The sequence below is a fragment of the Lates calcarifer genome, linkage group LG21 (genome assembly GCF_001640805.2).
Source record: "Lates calcarifer isolate ASB-BC8 linkage group LG21, TLL_Latcal_v3, whole genome shotgun sequence".
Classification (NCBI taxonomy): Eukaryota; Metazoa; Chordata; class Actinopteri; family Centropomidae; genus Lates; species Lates calcarifer.
The window spans coordinates 16,318,763-16,337,619 of NC_066853.1; the positions used below are offsets into that span (position 1 = coordinate 16,318,763).

At 39.3% G+C, this 18,857-nt stretch overlaps 2 protein-coding genes across 50 annotated transcripts in view; one reads left to right on the forward strand and one right to left on the reverse strand.

Annotated features, from left to right (window-relative positions):
- Positions 1–18,857, reverse strand: part of kiaa0753 (KIAA0753 ortholog) — a 61,633-nt gene that overhangs the window by 23,866 nt on the left and 18,910 nt on the right. For 3 of the 49 annotated variants that reach the window (XM_051065676.1, XM_051065673.1, XM_051065651.1), the window contains exon 9: positions 6,072–6,199. The exons of 7 other annotated variants lie outside the window; for them this stretch is intronic. In XM_051065676.1, the coding sequence (XP_050921633.1) occupies positions 6,072–6,199 (128 nt within the window). Of the gene's footprint in view, positions 1–1,370; positions 1,492–1,752; positions 1,835–2,061; positions 2,233–2,413; positions 2,486–2,686; positions 2,775–4,822; positions 4,913–5,485; positions 5,642–6,071; positions 6,200–6,394; positions 6,592–7,391; positions 7,567–8,255; positions 8,478–8,786; positions 8,850–8,943; positions 9,054–9,209; positions 9,469–9,688; positions 9,983–10,712; positions 11,313–18,857 lie in introns of those variants that run through there. 39 more of the 49 variants (XM_051065632.1, XM_051065679.1, XM_051065641.1 and 36 more) reach the window with 38 other exon arrangements.
- Positions 12,064–14,715, forward strand: LOC108880258 (thioredoxin domain-containing protein 17). The gene is made up of 4 exons (XM_018671716.2): positions 12,064–12,330; positions 12,512–12,593; positions 13,885–13,960; positions 14,200–14,715. Exons 1-4 carry the CDS (start codon positions 12,186–12,188, stop codon positions 14,266–14,268), a joined length of 372 nt encoding a protein of 123 aa, XP_018527232.1. The 5' UTR covers positions 12,064–12,185; the 3' UTR covers positions 14,269–14,715.

Genomic DNA, 18,857 nt, shown 5'->3' on the forward strand with positions numbered 1-18,857 from the left:
TAAAAAGCAGAAGAGTGCTGGAACACTAAGCTCATTAATTAATTTGTTAATCAGACAATTTTCATTTGAAACTCTCATTTTGTAATTTTACACAACCACACATACGATGACATACACTTATACAGTTTTCTCTACTTTAACATACACCACCTGTTATGACTGGATAATTATTTTGTTTAGGGTTCCATACACACTCTCATCTTGTGTGTTCTCCATTTGTAACGGTAATAGACTGAGGATAAAAGCTATGCAGTCATGTCTGTCTCTGTTTTATCCTACACACATTCAGGAAGTTTCAGAACAAATGAGCTGGAAGTTCTCAAATGACTTTGCCCTTAAGAAGATGCTGCAAGGATGGATACCTCTTCCAAAAAAACAAAAAACAAAAACAAAAACAAAACTAGACACTTAATAGCCGACTTCAAGTGCCTGTGTTATGTTTGCCAAAAAACAGAGTTACTACTTGATGGATGCGTTAGGAAGACAGAGTCAAGGATGAGTCACAGGCACAGAGCATCTCCGGGGAAAGTTTCCACTGAGGGAACCAAACCTGAGGCGCTCCAAGTCTGACTGACTTTAATTTGCTAATGGTCACTGCATGAATTTGTTGGAAGCATCATCCTGCCTGCTTGTCTGTGTCGACAACTTCGGGTCTTTCCGCTCTCTTTTGTTTTCTCCCTTCCAAGTTCCTCATTAATTTAAGCAGTAAAGCAGCTGCAGCAAAGCCCTGGGCAGTAGAGACTCTCTTGGTGGAATCTACTGCCTGAGTCAGGAATAGACTCTGCCCTGGGTACGGTAGCCACCAAGTGAGTTTTGTGCAATGAGTAAGGCCTCCCAGTGGGAGACGATTATAGGGCAACGACACGTCATGTGGAAAAAAACAGTAACTACATTACTTTTTCATTGAGTCTAGAGGCCTAATTATGCCAACAGTGAATGACGTCCTGTGGATGATGCTGCTGTTGTTTGTAATCTCATAGTACAACCACAGGAAGTCTTTAATTTGATACATTTATCTTGCCTAAAAAAAGATATCTTAGACTTCCCAAGTAATCAAATATCACTGTCTCCATATGTATATTTCTAAAAGAGAGTTATATCACAATTTTATGTAATTATCACTATTGTGGCTGGAGCAATGATGACCGATGATGGAGGCTAAGACCTCTAATTTCAGCTCAAAAGATTGGAAAGGAAGTTAACTAGGTCAAACCTTGATAGTGCACCTCAGTTAATATTCTGGGAACACTCCAAAGATTCCTTACTGCTTCTTTAAGATGAATAAAACAGCAAGGAAGGGAGCCATTAGCAAAATATGAGACAGAGAAATGATCTGAGAGTAAAAAAGGGTAAAGGACACAGCAACCCACCCAGTCTCCACGGGTTTTTCTAGGACAATATCAGCCGCAGAGGTCTGCTTCAGCGCTGGCCTGGTAAGCCTAATTGGCTGAGGAGAGGCTGGCCTGGAGCCCGGAGCATGGCACTGGGGCCCTGGGAATGACAGAGAGGAAGGGGAGGAAGGGTAGTGATAGTGTGTGTCAAGAGGGTGGGGTGGAGTGTGGGGACAGATGGATGACATGGAGGAAAAAAAAAAAAAAAGGAAAAAAAAGAACATATAATCAGAATGACAAGTATTCACTTACTCTTGTCAATTGTAGCACTGTCTCCCCCTACAGGAGACATCAGGGAAATCATTTCTCAAAATGCAGTTTCAAAGGATTAACAGTGGTTCTTGTGTTTAGTTTTTGGTACCTGCAGCTCCTGGTTGGTCCCAGTAAAGAGGATCTGAATAGGTGATTGAAGCAAACCGTCTCCTCACGTCCTCCTGATCCCTCTGCTCAGGCACACAGACACACATTTTATGAACATATTTCCATGCCAATAGTGAGTCCTGTCAGACAGGCTGAACACCATAATCAAGTCTACACTCCACATCAGAAAACAGCACCAGACCAGAGCTGTTAAAACAGCTCGCTATAAATAACAAACCGATCGCTGGTGACCTTTTGGGTTCCGCTGCGACCTTTTGCTGGCAGGCCTTTCTGCGGGCGCAGCTCTCACCTGTATCTCCTCCATACGAAGCAGCATACTCTCCAGGGTGGGGGCCTGCAGCCTACGCTGGGCCATGCCCTCCAACTGTCTGTCTGTCTCAGCTGCCCACGCCGCCCGTGCAGTGTCCTCCAACAGATCTTCGAGCAGGGCCTCACTCAGCTGCTCGGCAGTCTCTGCTGCCTGCGGAGAACAATGTGCACAAAAAACAGAACAAATACAATAAGCTATATGACCTATATGAGTACTAGGCTTAATTTCTTCTTGTTTAATGCTGGCCATGTTGCCAAATTCAAACTTTACTCAATGGCCAGGCCAACCGTCCTTTTTCCAGTGAATTATTGGCAACAGCAGCACAGCTCACCCTCTCTGCAGCCTGCTCAGACAGCCGATTTCTCAGTGAGGAGCTGATCCTGTCCCTGGATTCACCAATCTGCTGAGGTACACAGACAAATACAAACTCAGTCCCATCAATTCCAAGTAATCATCATTTACTCCCACTTAGTCCATAAACAGTCACAGGCAAATCTGAGGGTTCTGTTTTATTTTAAGGAAAAATAAAATTGCCCTCTCTTCTTTGGCTGATATTAAAAAGAAAGGTACTCTGGCACTGTGCAGACACACTGTATCTCCCTACCTGTGCTTCATCCAGAAGGGGCTGAATTCTCTCTCTTGCCTTCTGCTCAGCTCTCTCAGCCCACTGAGTTGGCGAGACCACTTCAGACCTGTAAACCATAACACACCCACATTGCAAGCTGTCACAGACGAAGTTCTGAGGCTGATAGATTTGACTTTGATAAACTAAATAAGCTATTTTATTCCCTGGAAGCATAATTAAAAAATGATATTAAAAAATGCATTGTATTGGTCAAACTCAGCCCATATGTCAATGTCAGATTTTCAAATGACTATCCCTTTTGAGTCTATTAAGTAATTCATGTTACTGACAAAGTTCAAAAAGTTCTGTGTTTGGATTGATAGTCAATAAATCATCTCTGTGCTTGGCTAAATATTCACCATTCACTGCACAAAGAAAAAAGATGCAGTGAATTTATCCTGGCCTCTTTCACTGGAGACACCAGTGAACTAATTTGCAAAGGCTGACATGCTACTTACAGAGACTCCAGCAGAGATCAGTTCAGGGGATAATAACTCCACAGAGATTAATTCGATGAATGTGACATGAGCATTTCATACAGAAAATAATCTGTTGATTGTGAAGGAGAGGCCTAATGTGCAATACCTGTCATCTGTTAGGAAGTGCCTGGTGGTTTTGTATAGTACTTGTCACTTGTTAACATAAACCACAGTAAGATATAAGCTCTCTATTTTTTACCCACCAAAAAAGGTAAATTCTAAACATTACAAAAACTCTTTACAGCCTTTTCCTTCTCTTTATATTAGTGGAGTTCTTCCATGTACCTTTTGATGGCTTTGGTATGTTACTGTAATTTATTTTTTAAATAAATGTTAATTCATAGTTGTTCTGAGTCCCACAGAGTACTTGTGACTGTGACAAACGGAACAGCAGGAGGACCAAACAAGTTCAGTAGATCTTGATAATGGCAGACATTTCACCTTGTCAGAGCAAGAAATGCCCAGCTGAGGCAAATAACTATTACTACAGCTCCACTCAAGTGTCACATGAACCCACTGTGCCCAAAATTATCAAGACCCCAAAACTTGCAAAATTAATTGGTGAAAAGGCGGGGCTATGCTTTTGTGTGTGAAAATAGAAGTATAAAGGACAAACATATGCAACTGCTGATGTAATTACAGCTTTATGGACCAAATGTTGACTACAACCTCTGCTCTGCTCATGCCCTGTTTTGTTGCTGGCTTTGCAGAGCTTAACTGTCCAATGGCTAATTAGGAAACATGCAGTGATCTATAGGAACATATGCTCTCTCTGTTGCTGAGGGGATGTTGCTGCAATAACAACCTGCATTATTTTCGGTTCTATTGTTTGTAGGTAATTACATTGATGTTGTAACTCCCAACGTAACTGTTCATTAAACTGTGGGGCCTGGTGCATTGAGCTATACCATAGATTACTGTGTGGATTACCACTTTGTCTTGGCAACAAGATTTATGCACTTTTTTTTAAAGCGGCCTTCCTGCGGGCAATTGTTTCTTCTATCTAAACAACCTAAAGAGTACATTTTTGTACAAGACGATGTACATGTATATGCATCCACTGCTTATTCTTTGAAGGTTGCGGGGAGCTGGAGCCAATTCCGGCTGACAGTGGGCGAGAGGTGTGGTACACCCTGGAGAGGTCACGAGTCTATCACAGCACGGACATACAGAGACAAACAACTATTCACACTCATATTCAGGCAAGTTAGAGTCACCAATTAACCTAACCTGTATGTCTTTAACCTTCCTTCTGTGAGACAGCAGTGCTAACCACTGCACCACCATGCCACCCACATGTATGCATGTATTATTGTAATTATTGTTATACTGTATATGTTGTTCTTACCTGTTCCGCTAACATATCTATCAGGTCCATATTAAGCTTAGTTTAATTTGTCTAATTAGACAGGAATTTTAGGCGTGATTTTTATTCAGTCAGCTTTAATTGTTGGCATAGTTTTACTGAAGGTGGTATTTATTGTAAGTGTCTATAGAGGTTGCAGCCTGGGTGTGAATTATATTGAAAAAGTATCTCATATTTGGCTGGATCAATATCTAGCAACTGATATAACATTATGACCTTCAGCTTCCCTCCCCTCAAATGCACTAAAACTATATTATATCACTACCGTACCTTAATCTCTGAATATGTTCAGCCTCCTCTTTACTCAGCTGGTTGAGCTCTTTCAGCCTCTGCATCGTCATCTTATCCAACCAGGCTTTCCTGTGCCAAGCCAGTAATCATCAGATCAAGCAAAATCCAAGCTCAATTAAGCATTTCACATAAATAACTTATAATCCTCATCTCTGAAATCAGGCTGCTTGCCACTGATTAATTGGAAAGCACAACTGAAGTAATTAAAATTTGATTAAACAGAGACATATGTGGAATACTCAATCAATGAGGTGCTTATAATCACAGAAAACGGGCCAACTATTAATCACTCATAAAGAGAAATGGCCTCCATCTAGCAAGCACCTAGATCCACTTATTGGAAAGAATTAACTCTGAATTTGAATCACAGTATTGCCTGTGGCTCTCAGTGAGTGGGGTCTGACATAGAGGTTAGAAATAACTCAATGAATACAAAGGGAGGACTCATTAACATTCCTTTTCCCTAGATTTAATATGTTTGGCTTTTTTTCTCTGTTGGTAAGACAGATCATCTAATGCACAGAGCAGAAATGACAAAAATCCAATGATGATCACTCTGAGAAATGATAGCATTTCTGAAACATATGATAAGTAGAAGAAATTAAAATTGGGAGAAAAAAAATTGCAGGAGGTGGGCCTCACCTTAATGCTTCATTCTGGGCTTGTTTCTTCTTTTGTGAGCTCAGGACTGGCTCTTCCCCAAAACCACTGGCCATCCTCTGCCTTGGAGGGCTTGGCGAGGGCTTCATTGGAGGGAAGAGACATCGAGGCTCTGGCCTCCCCCTTTGAGGGGATCTGCTGAAATAATAAGAGAGGGATGAAAGAATAATAAGGCACAGGCAGATATACAGTACACATTATTAAGACAAGTCAGAGGAAATGGTGGGGGAATTGAGCAGGAAGAACACAAAGAAGAATCAGGGAAAGGTAAAGAGAAAGAGCTGCTTTAACATGAGGAACCATGTTTTTGACAATATGGGCATACATAGATTGTTTTGTTCTTCTTCTATTTCATATTTAATTGTGTCCGCAACTAGCACATTCATACTAGGTGCAAACATTCAGAGTTTCAGACATTATAACAGTTTGACCTTAAGTTATGTAATGGCATTAATCATCTAGTGTGAATTGAGAACGACTGAGAGCAAAAGCACTGGTGAACAATAGTAGGTTGATGACTTTAAAAATCCAATGTGTCATCATCTGCACAGAGAGATAAAAAGCTCACCGCTGTGGAGGAGAGTGAGGGGATGTAGGTATCCAGGGCACAGAGTGCTCTTTTTGAGGGAGCTCGTTCACTCTAAGCCGAGAGGAAACTGTAGGCTGCTGGAAGCCTGCATCTCGCATCTGATTACGCTATGAAAATAAAATGGCAAAATATATGTTTAGACATTTCACACGGCTGCTAGGTTTTCACGTCTGGCACATGTGGCTTTTCAGTGTATTTTCACCGAACCCAAATCACACTGGTGCAAATGTAAAATGCAGCACTTCTTGTGTGTTTTAACATATTCAGTTCATTACTGAATTTTGTAGAAGTCAAGCCAACACCTTCATTATAATGTCAGCCTTTCTCCTGTCAGAGTGTAGTCCTTTTCTGCAGGTGGTGTTCATCTGAGGCTGTCCCTGCAGCTCTCTCAGCTCCCTCTGCTGGGCGAGGCTCTCCAGGCCGGCCCTCAGCAGCTCTCTTCTGTTCATGGGCTGGTGAGAAGTAGTTTTGGGCTTTTGTGAGGCCATTCTCCTACCTGCTGTCAGAAAATGAAAAATGAAACCTCTAAACTTTTTTTAAAAATCTTGAATCCTACTTAAATAGAAGATTGGGAATAGCCACAGCAGCAACTTTACTCTTTTTCTTCTCTGTTAAACACAAGTAAATCGGTGTGGAAACTGTGGGGCTCAGGCATCACGCAGTAACACGACACCACCAATTAAGACAATTAGCTAACGCTCTCGACAACCACTCGGATCCCTACTGACTGCCAGATAAGTGGCATGGGGACTTAAGTAGTACAACAAAGATGTTTGTTTCCAGGGAGATCTGAGCTCATTGTAGGTGTTTGTGTCATTTCTTCCACAGGATGCCTCTCAGCCCAATCGGAGCCAGCAGGAGTTAACTGCTTATAAGACTGAGCAGCGGGGGACTGAAGGCCAGAGTTCTGCACTTCAGTTCCTGTTTTTCTATCACATCTTCTTCATGGCTCCTTATCAGTTTTCAGCCTGTGTGCAGTCATTAAAGTGCAGCGGGGGGGCCCAAACACAACTGCACAAAAGCCCTTAGGTGACTTCAAGATACACGGGAGACTAAACAGTTTGTTATTCATCAAAAGGCATACATGCAATTTATTCCATAATCCAGCAATTGGGCCACTGCCTTTAATAAGAAATTATGAGGGAAAATACTGCATTTATATTAGATTCATGAGTTTGAAATGGTGTTAATAATTAATGCTCAGGGTAAAGAATTTGAAACGGAGTAGAAAATTATAAAGCTACACATGCACATATGGCTAACTAAAGAGAACTATTCCAGGCAAAAGAAAACACTCACCACGGACTCCTCTTTTAGGATTTGCAGGTTTGCGAGGTCCCCGTACAGTTGAGGTGCTGGGACCCTTGAGCACACCAATAGGTGACATACTGCGATAAGACTTCCTGTGTGGAGGGCATGTTTGGGCCTGTATTTTTTCCAGCATCTCTTGTTTACTTAGGGCTGAATCCAAAGTCTAAGAAGAACAGGGTGACAAGACATGAAAAAATTGGATTATTCCCTCCATAAATTAAGATGCATATGTGGACAAAGTAAAATGTCAATTACATTTTTAAAAATCAGAAAACTGAGCTATTTTTTGAGTTTACCTCACTATGAAAACTAAATTATGCAAAAAAGACAATCATTCAAAACAGATACACTATGCACAAAGAGCCATATGCAGTGCAGTACAGGATGATATGAAACAAATGAAGTGAAAAAAGTGCTGACTCTCAGCTTTAATTAGGGGATGGTTACATCAACATGAAATTAATTCAGCAGGAACTGTAAACATCTCTACTCATGATCTCACAATTTTGGAAGACAGAAAAGAAATTATAAAAGTGAACTTAGACATACAGAAAGCCATCTTATATTTATTTGCCACTCTAACAGCAGAAACTTTGTATCTTTCCTTTAAAGCCAGACAAGTGTCTGGGTTATCTCCACTTGCATGTTCTATGGCAAGGTAAGTCTTGTCTTTAGTTATGTCTAGGATTATAAACCTGCTATACTGCCCTAAAACTGGGGGGCAGTGTATAAGGAGTCCTTCATACAGTAGTTATTGCCACATTTCAAGTCATCTGAAGAGAAGTAAAGCCAAAGCAATGAAAAAACATATAACCGTGCAAATACTTTCTGACTGCACTTTGTGCTCATCACCTCTAGTTTCTGCAGGATGTCGAGGGCTGTCTCAGGCACAGCTGAACCTTGATCCACTTCGACCTTAGCTGAGCACAAAGAGAGCTGGCGAATCAGCTGGCCCAGCTCTTTGTAGTGAGGAGGTAACTTGCTGTGAGATAAATCTGAAAGCTGGTTGATAACAACCTGTAAGGCCCTGAGTGCTCCACGGTGGGCAGCTGCAAGCCGGTTTACTGCAGTGGACTGAAAGAAGAACAAATAGCAAATTAGTTTACCATAGAGTAAAACCATTAATACCAATATTAACTGCCACATGAAACTGTTATTTGAATGTTATGGTTATGACTTTTTACTGATTTAATGCCTGTGATAGAAACAAATAAAACTGATAAACTGTGGTTTCAGATCACTCACTGGTGCATTTAAATACATGACTGGCATGTATAGAAAGTCATTTTACTTAATGATTTCAATGTACTATCATTATAAACAAACAAATAAATGGTCTGAGCTCTACATAAAAGTAAATCTGTGACAATGCTGATCACATACTTTTTTGGTGTCCCACAGTTTCTGGCTTCGTAGCTTCTCCATATCTTCTTGTATCTCTTTTACCTATTCAATAACAATTTAGTAGGACAGTGTTTATAGATACAGAGAAAATTAAGAAGGCTTATTTTTCAAATATGTTTGCCCAAGATTTAAATACCTGTTTCTGGAGGTCATAGATAATACGTGCTGAGCGGGCTGCCTGCTTCTGTCTGCGCACCTCCAACTTGTTTTGCTCTTCAGGCTCCAGCAGCTCCTCCATTTTCTCCCCTGTCGTTTAAATCCAAGCATTCAATATTATTAATCATTCTTTCTGAAATGTAAAACCATATGAAAAGTTAACTCTTACAATGTTGAGTTGCACCTTTAAATATATAACCCACAGTAAGACACAGGCCTACAATAACAAGCTGTTTTGTAGGTTACCTCTGTTGGCTAGCTCCTCCACTTTCTGAATATACACTTCAAGTTCATTTTGCAGCTTGTGGATTTCCTGGCTTAACGGAGCCTGTTTGCCTCTTTCCAGCTGCTTAGGGCCAGGGTCTCTGGTTGGGGGTGATTGGCCTGCCCGAGGCATTGCACACATGGGACGCTTCTGGGATGTTTGTTTTGCTCCAGGACGGGCTGCTTTCTCTTTTGGACTGGAGGCCCTTAACTTTGCCTTACTTGGAGTGGTTGCAAGCTCCTTAAGAGAGAGAAAGAGTAAGTCTGGTCACTGATGGAACAGAGCATTCATTCCTTGAATAGGACATTAACCAGTAAACCAGTATTTTTGTGTATTATTTTATACCTATATGAATATACTTTTTTTTTTTTTTATTGCTATTATTTTTATTGCTACTGGTTACCAAACAATCTCTGTTGCTTAACTACAATGACAATAAAGTCTTACTTGCATCAATTACCTGAAGCAGCTCTACATCACTTGTTTCAAGGAGGGAGGCCTCTTGAGAAGGTCTGGCAGGAGATTTTATCAATGACTCAAGGTGCCTTCGTCTCAGATCTCGCTTGGCGAGCTTAACGGCAGCCTGCAGCCTCTCCTCAGAGAGCGCAGTGAAGCTGATGGAGCTCCTGGTGCTGTTGGCATTCTCACGCTCCTCCGACAGTGGCAGCAGCTTCTCAATCACAATGGGGGCTGGCAGGCGTACATAGGTGGCACGGTTGCTGGCACTTGCAGGGATGGCTTCATTGAACAATAGCTATGGAGTGTAAGATACCAGTCACTCTTATTCAGTCTTGCATGAGATATGAACAGCCACTGCAATATCCAACCATGCTTTTCACAACAAGCTTTTCCCACCAAGAACTCCTGTCATTTAGGGTTGCAATTAAGCTTTTTTTTTATCAATTAGTGTGCAAATTCTTTTCATGATTAATCAAGTGATGATTTGGTCAAAAAAACATATGAAAATAGTTTTAAAAAACACCCATCAAAACATCTTGGAATCCAGTTAGGCATCCTATATAATAATATATATAATGATGTAAAACCAAGTAAAGCAACAAATTTTCACAACTGAGAGACTGGACTATCAAAGTAATAGAGACAGTTCTAAGGTCATTCATTCACTGAGCTCAGCTGCCAGTGTGTTTGGTACAATAAAGTAAATCCAATGCAATCTAATGCCAATGACCCTTCAATAAATCTTATCTTTTTTCATTACATTTTTCCTTTTAACTGTTCGGTTCCGTTGTACAACGCTATGCTGTTCTGAGAGGTGTTACTAATATCTAGTTTATCCTCACTGAAATACGTGGACAAAACATTACAAATAACTGTAAGCACAACACAATAGAATTCAATAGCACCACACAGTTGTATCAGACTGAATCGGACTTAACTGGTTTACCAAATAAACTAGCAACAGGTAGCATGAGTTATTTGTATGAAGAGACCGGTGAATATAAACAGACGCTTCTAATGTTTACCTTAGTTTGGGACATCTCAGTGGTAAAATCGTCGCGGTTTCGGGCTGAACCTAAAATAACCCAGTCCCTCCTTTGACTTTGCTGTCCTACTGAAATCGTTGGACCATTCTGCAACAACTGTGCGGTCATTACGGTGAAAACAACCACCAAATTCAGTCAAACTAACAATTAACTCACAAAATATCATATGCTGTGCTAATGATAGTTAGCATTAACAAGCTAAGTAGGCTTTTGAAATGAAGTTTGCTGACATCAAGTTAATCCCAAAGGCATCCATTCCACCATTTCGACCTCGCTTATAAGTACCTTTTTCAGTTTAAATTGAGATTACAAATTAACTATGCACACAGCTTCGCTAATTGTATGTTAATTAAAATATAGCACATGGTAAACATTTTAAATTTTAGTCCAAGCTTGTCAACAGTTTGAACCGCCGCCATGACAACAACAGAAAGGATCCAGACGGAAGTAGTTTTTAGGCTGCGTTCATGTGTACTGGTTAAACCTACAACCACTACAGGCATTGGTTTAAAGTTTAAACCACTGATAGTACTGTCTTTAGTTTACAGTCTATGGTTTAAACTGTTAAACTATTAGCAGCCAAGTGGGAAAACGCTCACGTCAGCCTCTGACATATAATTCAGAGACGGACATTTCTGATACAGACCCACTTACACTTACACACTTGAAGACATGTCAACAAAATGTTGTCTGCATGGCTACAAATGCACCACCGCTAGCAGTTAGGTATTAACACTAAAACAATCGAATCAGCTAATTAAAAAAAATTACTTGGTAACAAACTGCTGCCAAGAGAAGCTAATTTAGGCTGTTTGTCTTGTAACTATAAGATTACAAGATTGAGAAAACTCTTAAATCGGAATAACGGGTTTTCTCCTCGTTCTTCCCATTCAGCTAATATTGGGTGAACGCACCATTTACGGATCGCCAAAAGTCAAAAATAAAAAGAATCGCATTTTAAAATACTTTGTATTACATTTATTGTAAACAGTGCTGGAAAACGTACATTTTCTAAATGTGTGTGTCAACAAAAGAAAGTATTATGCAGACAATGTTTCTTGTCAGTGTTTTATCATTATATATTATGTTTTTTGACTATCATTACTTGTGCATCAGTGTATGCTGCATTTACTGCTGTAGTTGTTTCTTGCGCTAATTTTAACTACAATATACTATACTGTTATAGGATAAGATATAGGATATCCTATCCTGTAATATATCGTAACGTCGCTGTCCTGAGAAATACTATATAACGTTTTTCAAACAATTTAACTGTGCTCACTAAATATTCGTGTATACTGTCTCTTTAAGGACAGACCGGAAGTGGTTATGCCAGGTTGTGAGTATTTCTACCAGGTCCTGAATGTGCAGAGCAGCAGTTTTTCTGATAACACTTGTTAGTCATTTACAGTCTAGCGTTAACTTAGTACACATTCATAGTAACTCTAAACCATGGCCCATTACGAAGAAGTAAATGTGCGCGGGTATGCTGAATTCTGTCAGGCTGTGTCTGAAAGAAAGGGAAAGGATATTTTTGCTTATTTCTCTGGTGATAAAGACGCCCAAGGGAAGAGCTGGTGTCCAGATTGTGTGAAAGGTAAACTCAGATTTATTATACCATACATAATGCAGCTGTTAAATGCTTTTACAATAAGTTTGAGTAGACTTAATTATAATACTTGGTCTTGTAACATGATATAACAAACTTTTCATTGCTCTGGTGGTTAGTTGTGTATACTGATGCACTTTCATTTTGTCATTTTTACCTTCCCTTTCAGCTGAGCCAGTTGTAAGAGGAGAGATGACTCATCTTCCCGAGGGTTCTGTCTTCATCTACTGTCAAGTTGGAGAAAGAGCTTAGTCAGTATTTCACTCTTCCTTTCTTTCCTTTCTTGCATCTGATAGCAAACTGTTTTTCATTTAAACACTTGAATCATACAAATGGCATGTGCTGTCACAAAATAAGAGCTCTCAATATTATGGCTCCAACTAACAGTTATTTCCATTATTGAATATTTTTAATGAATCAGACATCTGCAATAGCAACCACTGGTTATAAGAGCTCGATGTAAATACTAAATGAATCAAAATTGTTAATGGGTAAAACCAACAGCCAAACAACCAAAGAATTAATTTTTATAACAATACAAAATGGAGATACAAGTAGTTCTTTGTATTTATGAAGTCACTAACCAGTAACTTGATGAATTAATAACATAAATCTTGCCTGTTCTCCAGTTTTCTATGATGGTGAACTCAACATCTTTGGGGTTTTGACAGTTTGTCAGACAAAATCAGCAATTAGAATAAGTTTGCTTGAGCTTAAACACATTTTCCACTATTTTCTGACATTTTGTTCACCATCAATCAATATTATTAAGTATTATGAAGAAAATAATTGTCAGATGTATTAATAATGAAAATAATTGTGGGTTTCAGTCTTACAGTGCTTCTATAATGGATTGCATTGATAAAACACTTAACAATACAAGATCACAATCTAAATTAAAACCATGAAAATATCAAGACTAGATTTTGACTCAATAAGACAAGGCTGCAAGATGGATGATGGAGAACCATTCATAACATATATTGAACTTCAGTGGTGCAAAATTTGGACAAATTTGTAATTAATCAAATCATGTAGACAGAAATGATTTGTTGTGTTTTGCCTGGTTGGTATTCCAGCCTTGATGACTGACTGTTTTATGTCACAATCAAAATTTTAATTTTGTGTTGCTCAGCTAATGAATTAATCAACTAATGGTTTCAGCAGTAGCATTATACATGGATCTCTCTGTACATTTAGGCACCTCATTGTCAAACTGCAAAGCAAGTTACAGTGTAAAATATTTCTAGACAGTAAAATCAGTAAAATCCTTTCTTTTACCAGAATAATAATGTATGGTATGATTACAACAGGACAGAACAGGACAAAGAGAAACTGTAGAGCTTTTTTGTTGAGCTTATTATTCTCTCAGAGAATGGAGAGGCAGTGTTATTTATAGAGGGAATAAAAGTGGACTTTTCTTACTGTACATTAGACCTTTCTCAGACAGAAAGCTGAAAATCTCTCTCAGACTTTTCATGTCTTTTCTCTCATGTGGTGCATCGTATCAGCTGCTTAAATTATGTCTCTTTCATGCTTCAGTTGGAAGGATCCAAATAATGACTTCAAGAAGACTCTGAAGTTGAGTGGAGTTCCCACCCTACTGAGATATGGCACGGTAACAAGAACTACAATTGGAATTTGCTTGTTTTATCTTAAATCTTAAATATTTTACAGGAAGGTCCTTAGAAATTAGTTAGATAATAAGAGACTGAATTGCAGCTAATATTTTGTTTTTATACAGTGTTGAATATGAAAATCTAATCCTTTAACATTGCTAGAGTTAGTGTTTTAGGCAATCAATTTCTGTATTATGCTGCAATATTAAAAGCCAACCGTGTGATCTTTTTGTTGCAGCCTCAGAAGTTGGTGGAGGAGGAATGCTTCAAAGCAGAACTGGTGAAGATGATGTTCACTGAGGACTGATTGATCCCATGCCGCTCACAGCACTCATGGAGCATTCAAGATTTCTTCACTGTTAAACAGTAAATCTCATTTACTACCATTCAATTTCAGCACTACGGCATTATTGAATATTGATAACCAGATAATCCCTCACTGCTAATTATGAACTGTACAACAAAAATAATCAGCATCCTTTGTAATGCAAAGCTATTCTACTGGAATAGAATGGATGTAATTCACACACATTTCTCTTGTTATGCTTTTTGTGCGGTTTTGTGCAATTCTGTGCAGTCATCAGTTGATCCTGAAATCCTGTAATTTGAAGTGGATACATTTCTTCTAATGTAATGTTAGTCAGTATGCTATTCATTTATGAGAATATCTTTGAGATTTTTTTTTTATTGTGACCATTTCTATGTGATTTCTTTTGCAGAAGGACTTGAATAAAGTGATGTTGAATATGTGGAACATTGTGGAAGAAGAAAACTTCTATCACAAGTAAAAGTTCTGCATTCAAAGTTCTACTTGTATTTAAAGTATCAAAAGAAAAATGACCCCTGCAATATATTATTGCGTGTGACTTAATTAGATCAATACTACTGATACATCAGTGTGTAAGCAGTATTTTACTGTTGGAGTTAATCATGGTGATGCTAGTTTTAACTACTTTATAATTTAGTCCAGCTATTCTCAGTCTAAGGCTCAGAGCCATCTTAAGGGAGACCAGATAAATATGAGGTGTCCAGATTTTTTTTCTTTCTTTTTTTAAATTCTGGATTACAGTGATTTAGATGAAATCATCGGAGAAGTTTAGAAGGGCAAATCACTGAAACTCTTGACAGCTTTGAAGGTTTTGACAATGGTTCCCAAACAGACATAGCTTTTTTGTAACTTGTCACAGATCAAAGAGATTAGAGTTTATCTTTAACAGTGTATTGTGCTTCATTAAATCTTACAAAAGTGTGTTGTTAAAAGTAACTAGTAGCTAGAAATGTCTAAATGTAGTGTGGCAACATGGGGTACAATGTCTCCACCTATAATGTAGTGAAGTAGAAGTATAAAGTAGCATATAATGGAAATACTCAGTAAACTACAAGTTCCTTGACTATAGTATTTGAGTAAATGTATATAGTTGCTATTCACCACTGGAAATACAACCCCTGGCAAAAATTATGGAATCACCAGTCTCGGAGGATGTTCATTCAGTTATTTAATTTTGTAGAAAAAAAGCAGATCACAGACATGACACAAAACTAAAGTCATTTCAAATGGCAACTTTCTGGCTTTAAGAAACACTAAAAGAAATCAAGAAAAAAAGATGTGTTAGTCAGTAACAGTTACTTTTTTAGACCAAGCAAAAGGAAAAAATTATGGAATCACTCAATTCTGAGGAAAAAATTATGGAATCATGAAAAAAAAAACAACAACAAAAGAACACTTCAACACACCACTAGTACTTTGTTGCACCACCTCTGGCTTTTATAACAGCTCGCAGTCTCAGAGGCATGGACTTAATGAGTGACAAACAGTACTCTTCATCAATCTGGCTCCAACTTTCTCTGATTGCTTTTGCCAGACCAGCTTTGCAGGTTGGAGCCTTGTCATGGACCATTTTCTTCAACTTCCACCACAGATTTTCAATTGGATTGAGATCTGGACTATTTGTAGGCCATGACATTGACCTTATGTGTCTTTTTTCAAGGAATGTATTCACAGTTTTTGCTCTATGGCAAGATGCATTGTCATTCTGAAAAATGATTTCATCATCCCCAAACGCCCTTTCAATTGATGGGATAAGAAAAGTGTCCAAAATGTCAACGTAAACTTGTGCATTTATTGAAGATGTAATGACAGCCATCTCCCCAGTGCCTTTACCTGACATGCAGCCCCATATCATCAACGACTGTGGAAATTTGCATGTTTTCTTCAGGCAGTCGTCTTCATAAATCTCATTGGCACGGCACCAAACAAAAGTTCCAGCATCATCACCTTGCCCAATGCAGATTCGCGATTCATCACTGAATATGACTTTCATCCAGTCATCCACAGTCCACAATTGCTTTTCCTTAGCCCATTGTAACCTTGTTTTTTTCTGTTTAGGTGTTAATGATGGCTTTCGTTTAGCTTTCCTGTATGTAAATCCCATTTCCTTTAGGCGGTTTCTTACAGTTCGGTCACAGACATTGACTCCAGTTTCCTCCCATTTGTTCCTCATTTGTTTTGCTGTGCATTTTCTGTTTTCAAGACATATTGCTTTGAGTTTTCTGTCTTGACGCTTTGATGTCTACCTTGATCTACCAGTATGCTTGCCTTTAACAACCTTCCCATGTTGTTTGTACTTGGTCCAGATTTTAGACACAGCTGACTGTGAACAACCAACATCTTTTGCAACACTGCGTGATGATTTACCTTCTTTAAGAAGTTTGATAATCCTCTCTTTTGTTTCAATTGACATCTCTTGTGTTGGAGCCATGATTCATGTCAGTCCACTTGGTGCAACAGCTCTCCAAGGTGTGATCACTCCTGTTTTAGTGCAGACTGACAAGCAGATCTAATCTGATGCAGGTGTTAGTTTGGGGAATGGAAATTTACATGGTGATTCCATAATTTTTTCCTCAGAATTGAGTGATTCCATAATTTTTTCCTTTTGCTTGGTCTAAAAAAGTAACTGTTACTGACTAACACATCTTTTTTTCTTGATTTCTTTTAGTGTTTCTTAAAGCCAGAAAGTTGCCATTTGAAATGACTTTAGTTTTGTGTCATGTCTGTGATCTGCTTTTTTTCTACAAAATTAAATAACTGAATGAACATCCTCCGAGACTGGTGATTCCATAATTTTTGCCAGGGGTTGTAGAAGTTGTACCAGAGCACTACTCTGAACATTTGCAGCAGGTATTTTCTTCTGAACACTAGGTGGCAGCATATCCATAAAAGTAGATTGTGGTCTAATCTCAGCCTTGTCTTTTTTTTTTAATTTGTAGAATTTCGATTAGAGTTGTCTAATGAAGCTAATTGAACAAATAACTCCTTCGCATTTAATATCTTACAGGCCTAATGTAATTCTGAGGTCAAAACTGGAATCCGGCTGCTGTTAATCTGAAGATTAGACAGTGTTTGGGGATATAAAACATGTAAACTCGGATTTAAAAAGAAGTAAGATGCGTTAACAAATCAAAAAATCCGCAGAACATAGTGTTTAAGTAGCTTCTTTATGACTAGATGAACTAGATGTCATGATGAAAGTGTGTGCTTTCGGGGAAAAGAGCGCAACCGCTGTTGCAGTCAGGGCGATTTAAGCGGAGCGCATTCCTGCACAGCGCTCACACCGGAGGACGAGCAGCGGTGAAACACAGACCGCAACGCCTCACAGGAGCCGGGAGCTCACCTAAAAACCTCAAATTGGAGGTGGGAGGAAGTGCTTGGGTGTCGCCCGAACGTAGCGGTTACATGAGAAGCGGTCTCGGCCGAGGGTAACGTTTGTGTGTTCCGAGGACTGTACGCCGCGATGTCGGAGTTTCTGGTGAGTCTGCTCGGGGAGCGGCTCGTCAACAGCGAGAAAGCCGAGGTGGACGTGCAGTCGCTGGGCGCCAAGCTGTCCCTGGTCGGGCTCTTCTTCGGATGCAGCCTGAACGCCCCGTGCAAGCAGTTCAACGGGAGCCTGTGCGAGTTTTACAGCAGGTTCAAAAAGACGTCTGAACACAAGGACAAACTGGAAATCGTCTTCATCTCGTCTGATCAGGACCAGAAACACTGGCAAGACTTTTTGCAGGAGATGCCATGGCCTGCGTTACCTTTCAAAGACAGACACAAAAAGGTAAGATGGGTTCGCGGTGATGAAGAGGAGCACGGCCAAATCAGTGCTGAGGAGGTTTTCTGTGTTTGGCGGGCTTGAAATCACTGGAAAAAACCCCTCTATAGGCCATGTGTGCTTCCTCTGTCAGTGCACAGGTGTATATGGTTTCATTTGGGTCCTGAAAGTAATTTCCCTACATCTTTAATCTGTTTTTTTAAAGTCAGATTCTCTTAAATCTGACAGAAGGCAGCTGGACATGTACCGTCTCAAAATTAGAAATCAAACTCGTTTTCTTCATCTACAGCTATATTTAATATGATACACAAATCCAAATTTAATGGAGTTAGTAGTTTAAAAAAAACAGCCAATTAATCTCACTGACATTTAGCCTTGAAAATAAATAACTGTGAAATGTCAGTAGAGCTTACACAGAGAAAAAGTATTAGGAATTTAATGAGAAATTGACTTTAAAATCACATTTCAGCATTTTGATAATAACACTTCAGCCAGCGGAGGAACCATTTATCCTTTGACTTAATTTTATCAAGACAATCTAAATGTGGCAGGCCCACACAGCCCTAAGTTATTTACAGGAGAGGAAACTGAAAGACAGACTTCATTTCCTCTCTTGTCTTTTCACTTTCCACAGGCTAATAACATTGTTCAGGGAATACTTCTCGAAACATAATATTTCACCCTGAGCATCACAGAGCAGGGCTATTATATTGCATCTAACATATTATCCAGGTTACTGCAAGTGTAGCCTGCCCAGTTTAAGGCCCTTTATTTTGCCATCATCTCATCTGTAGCTTTGCCT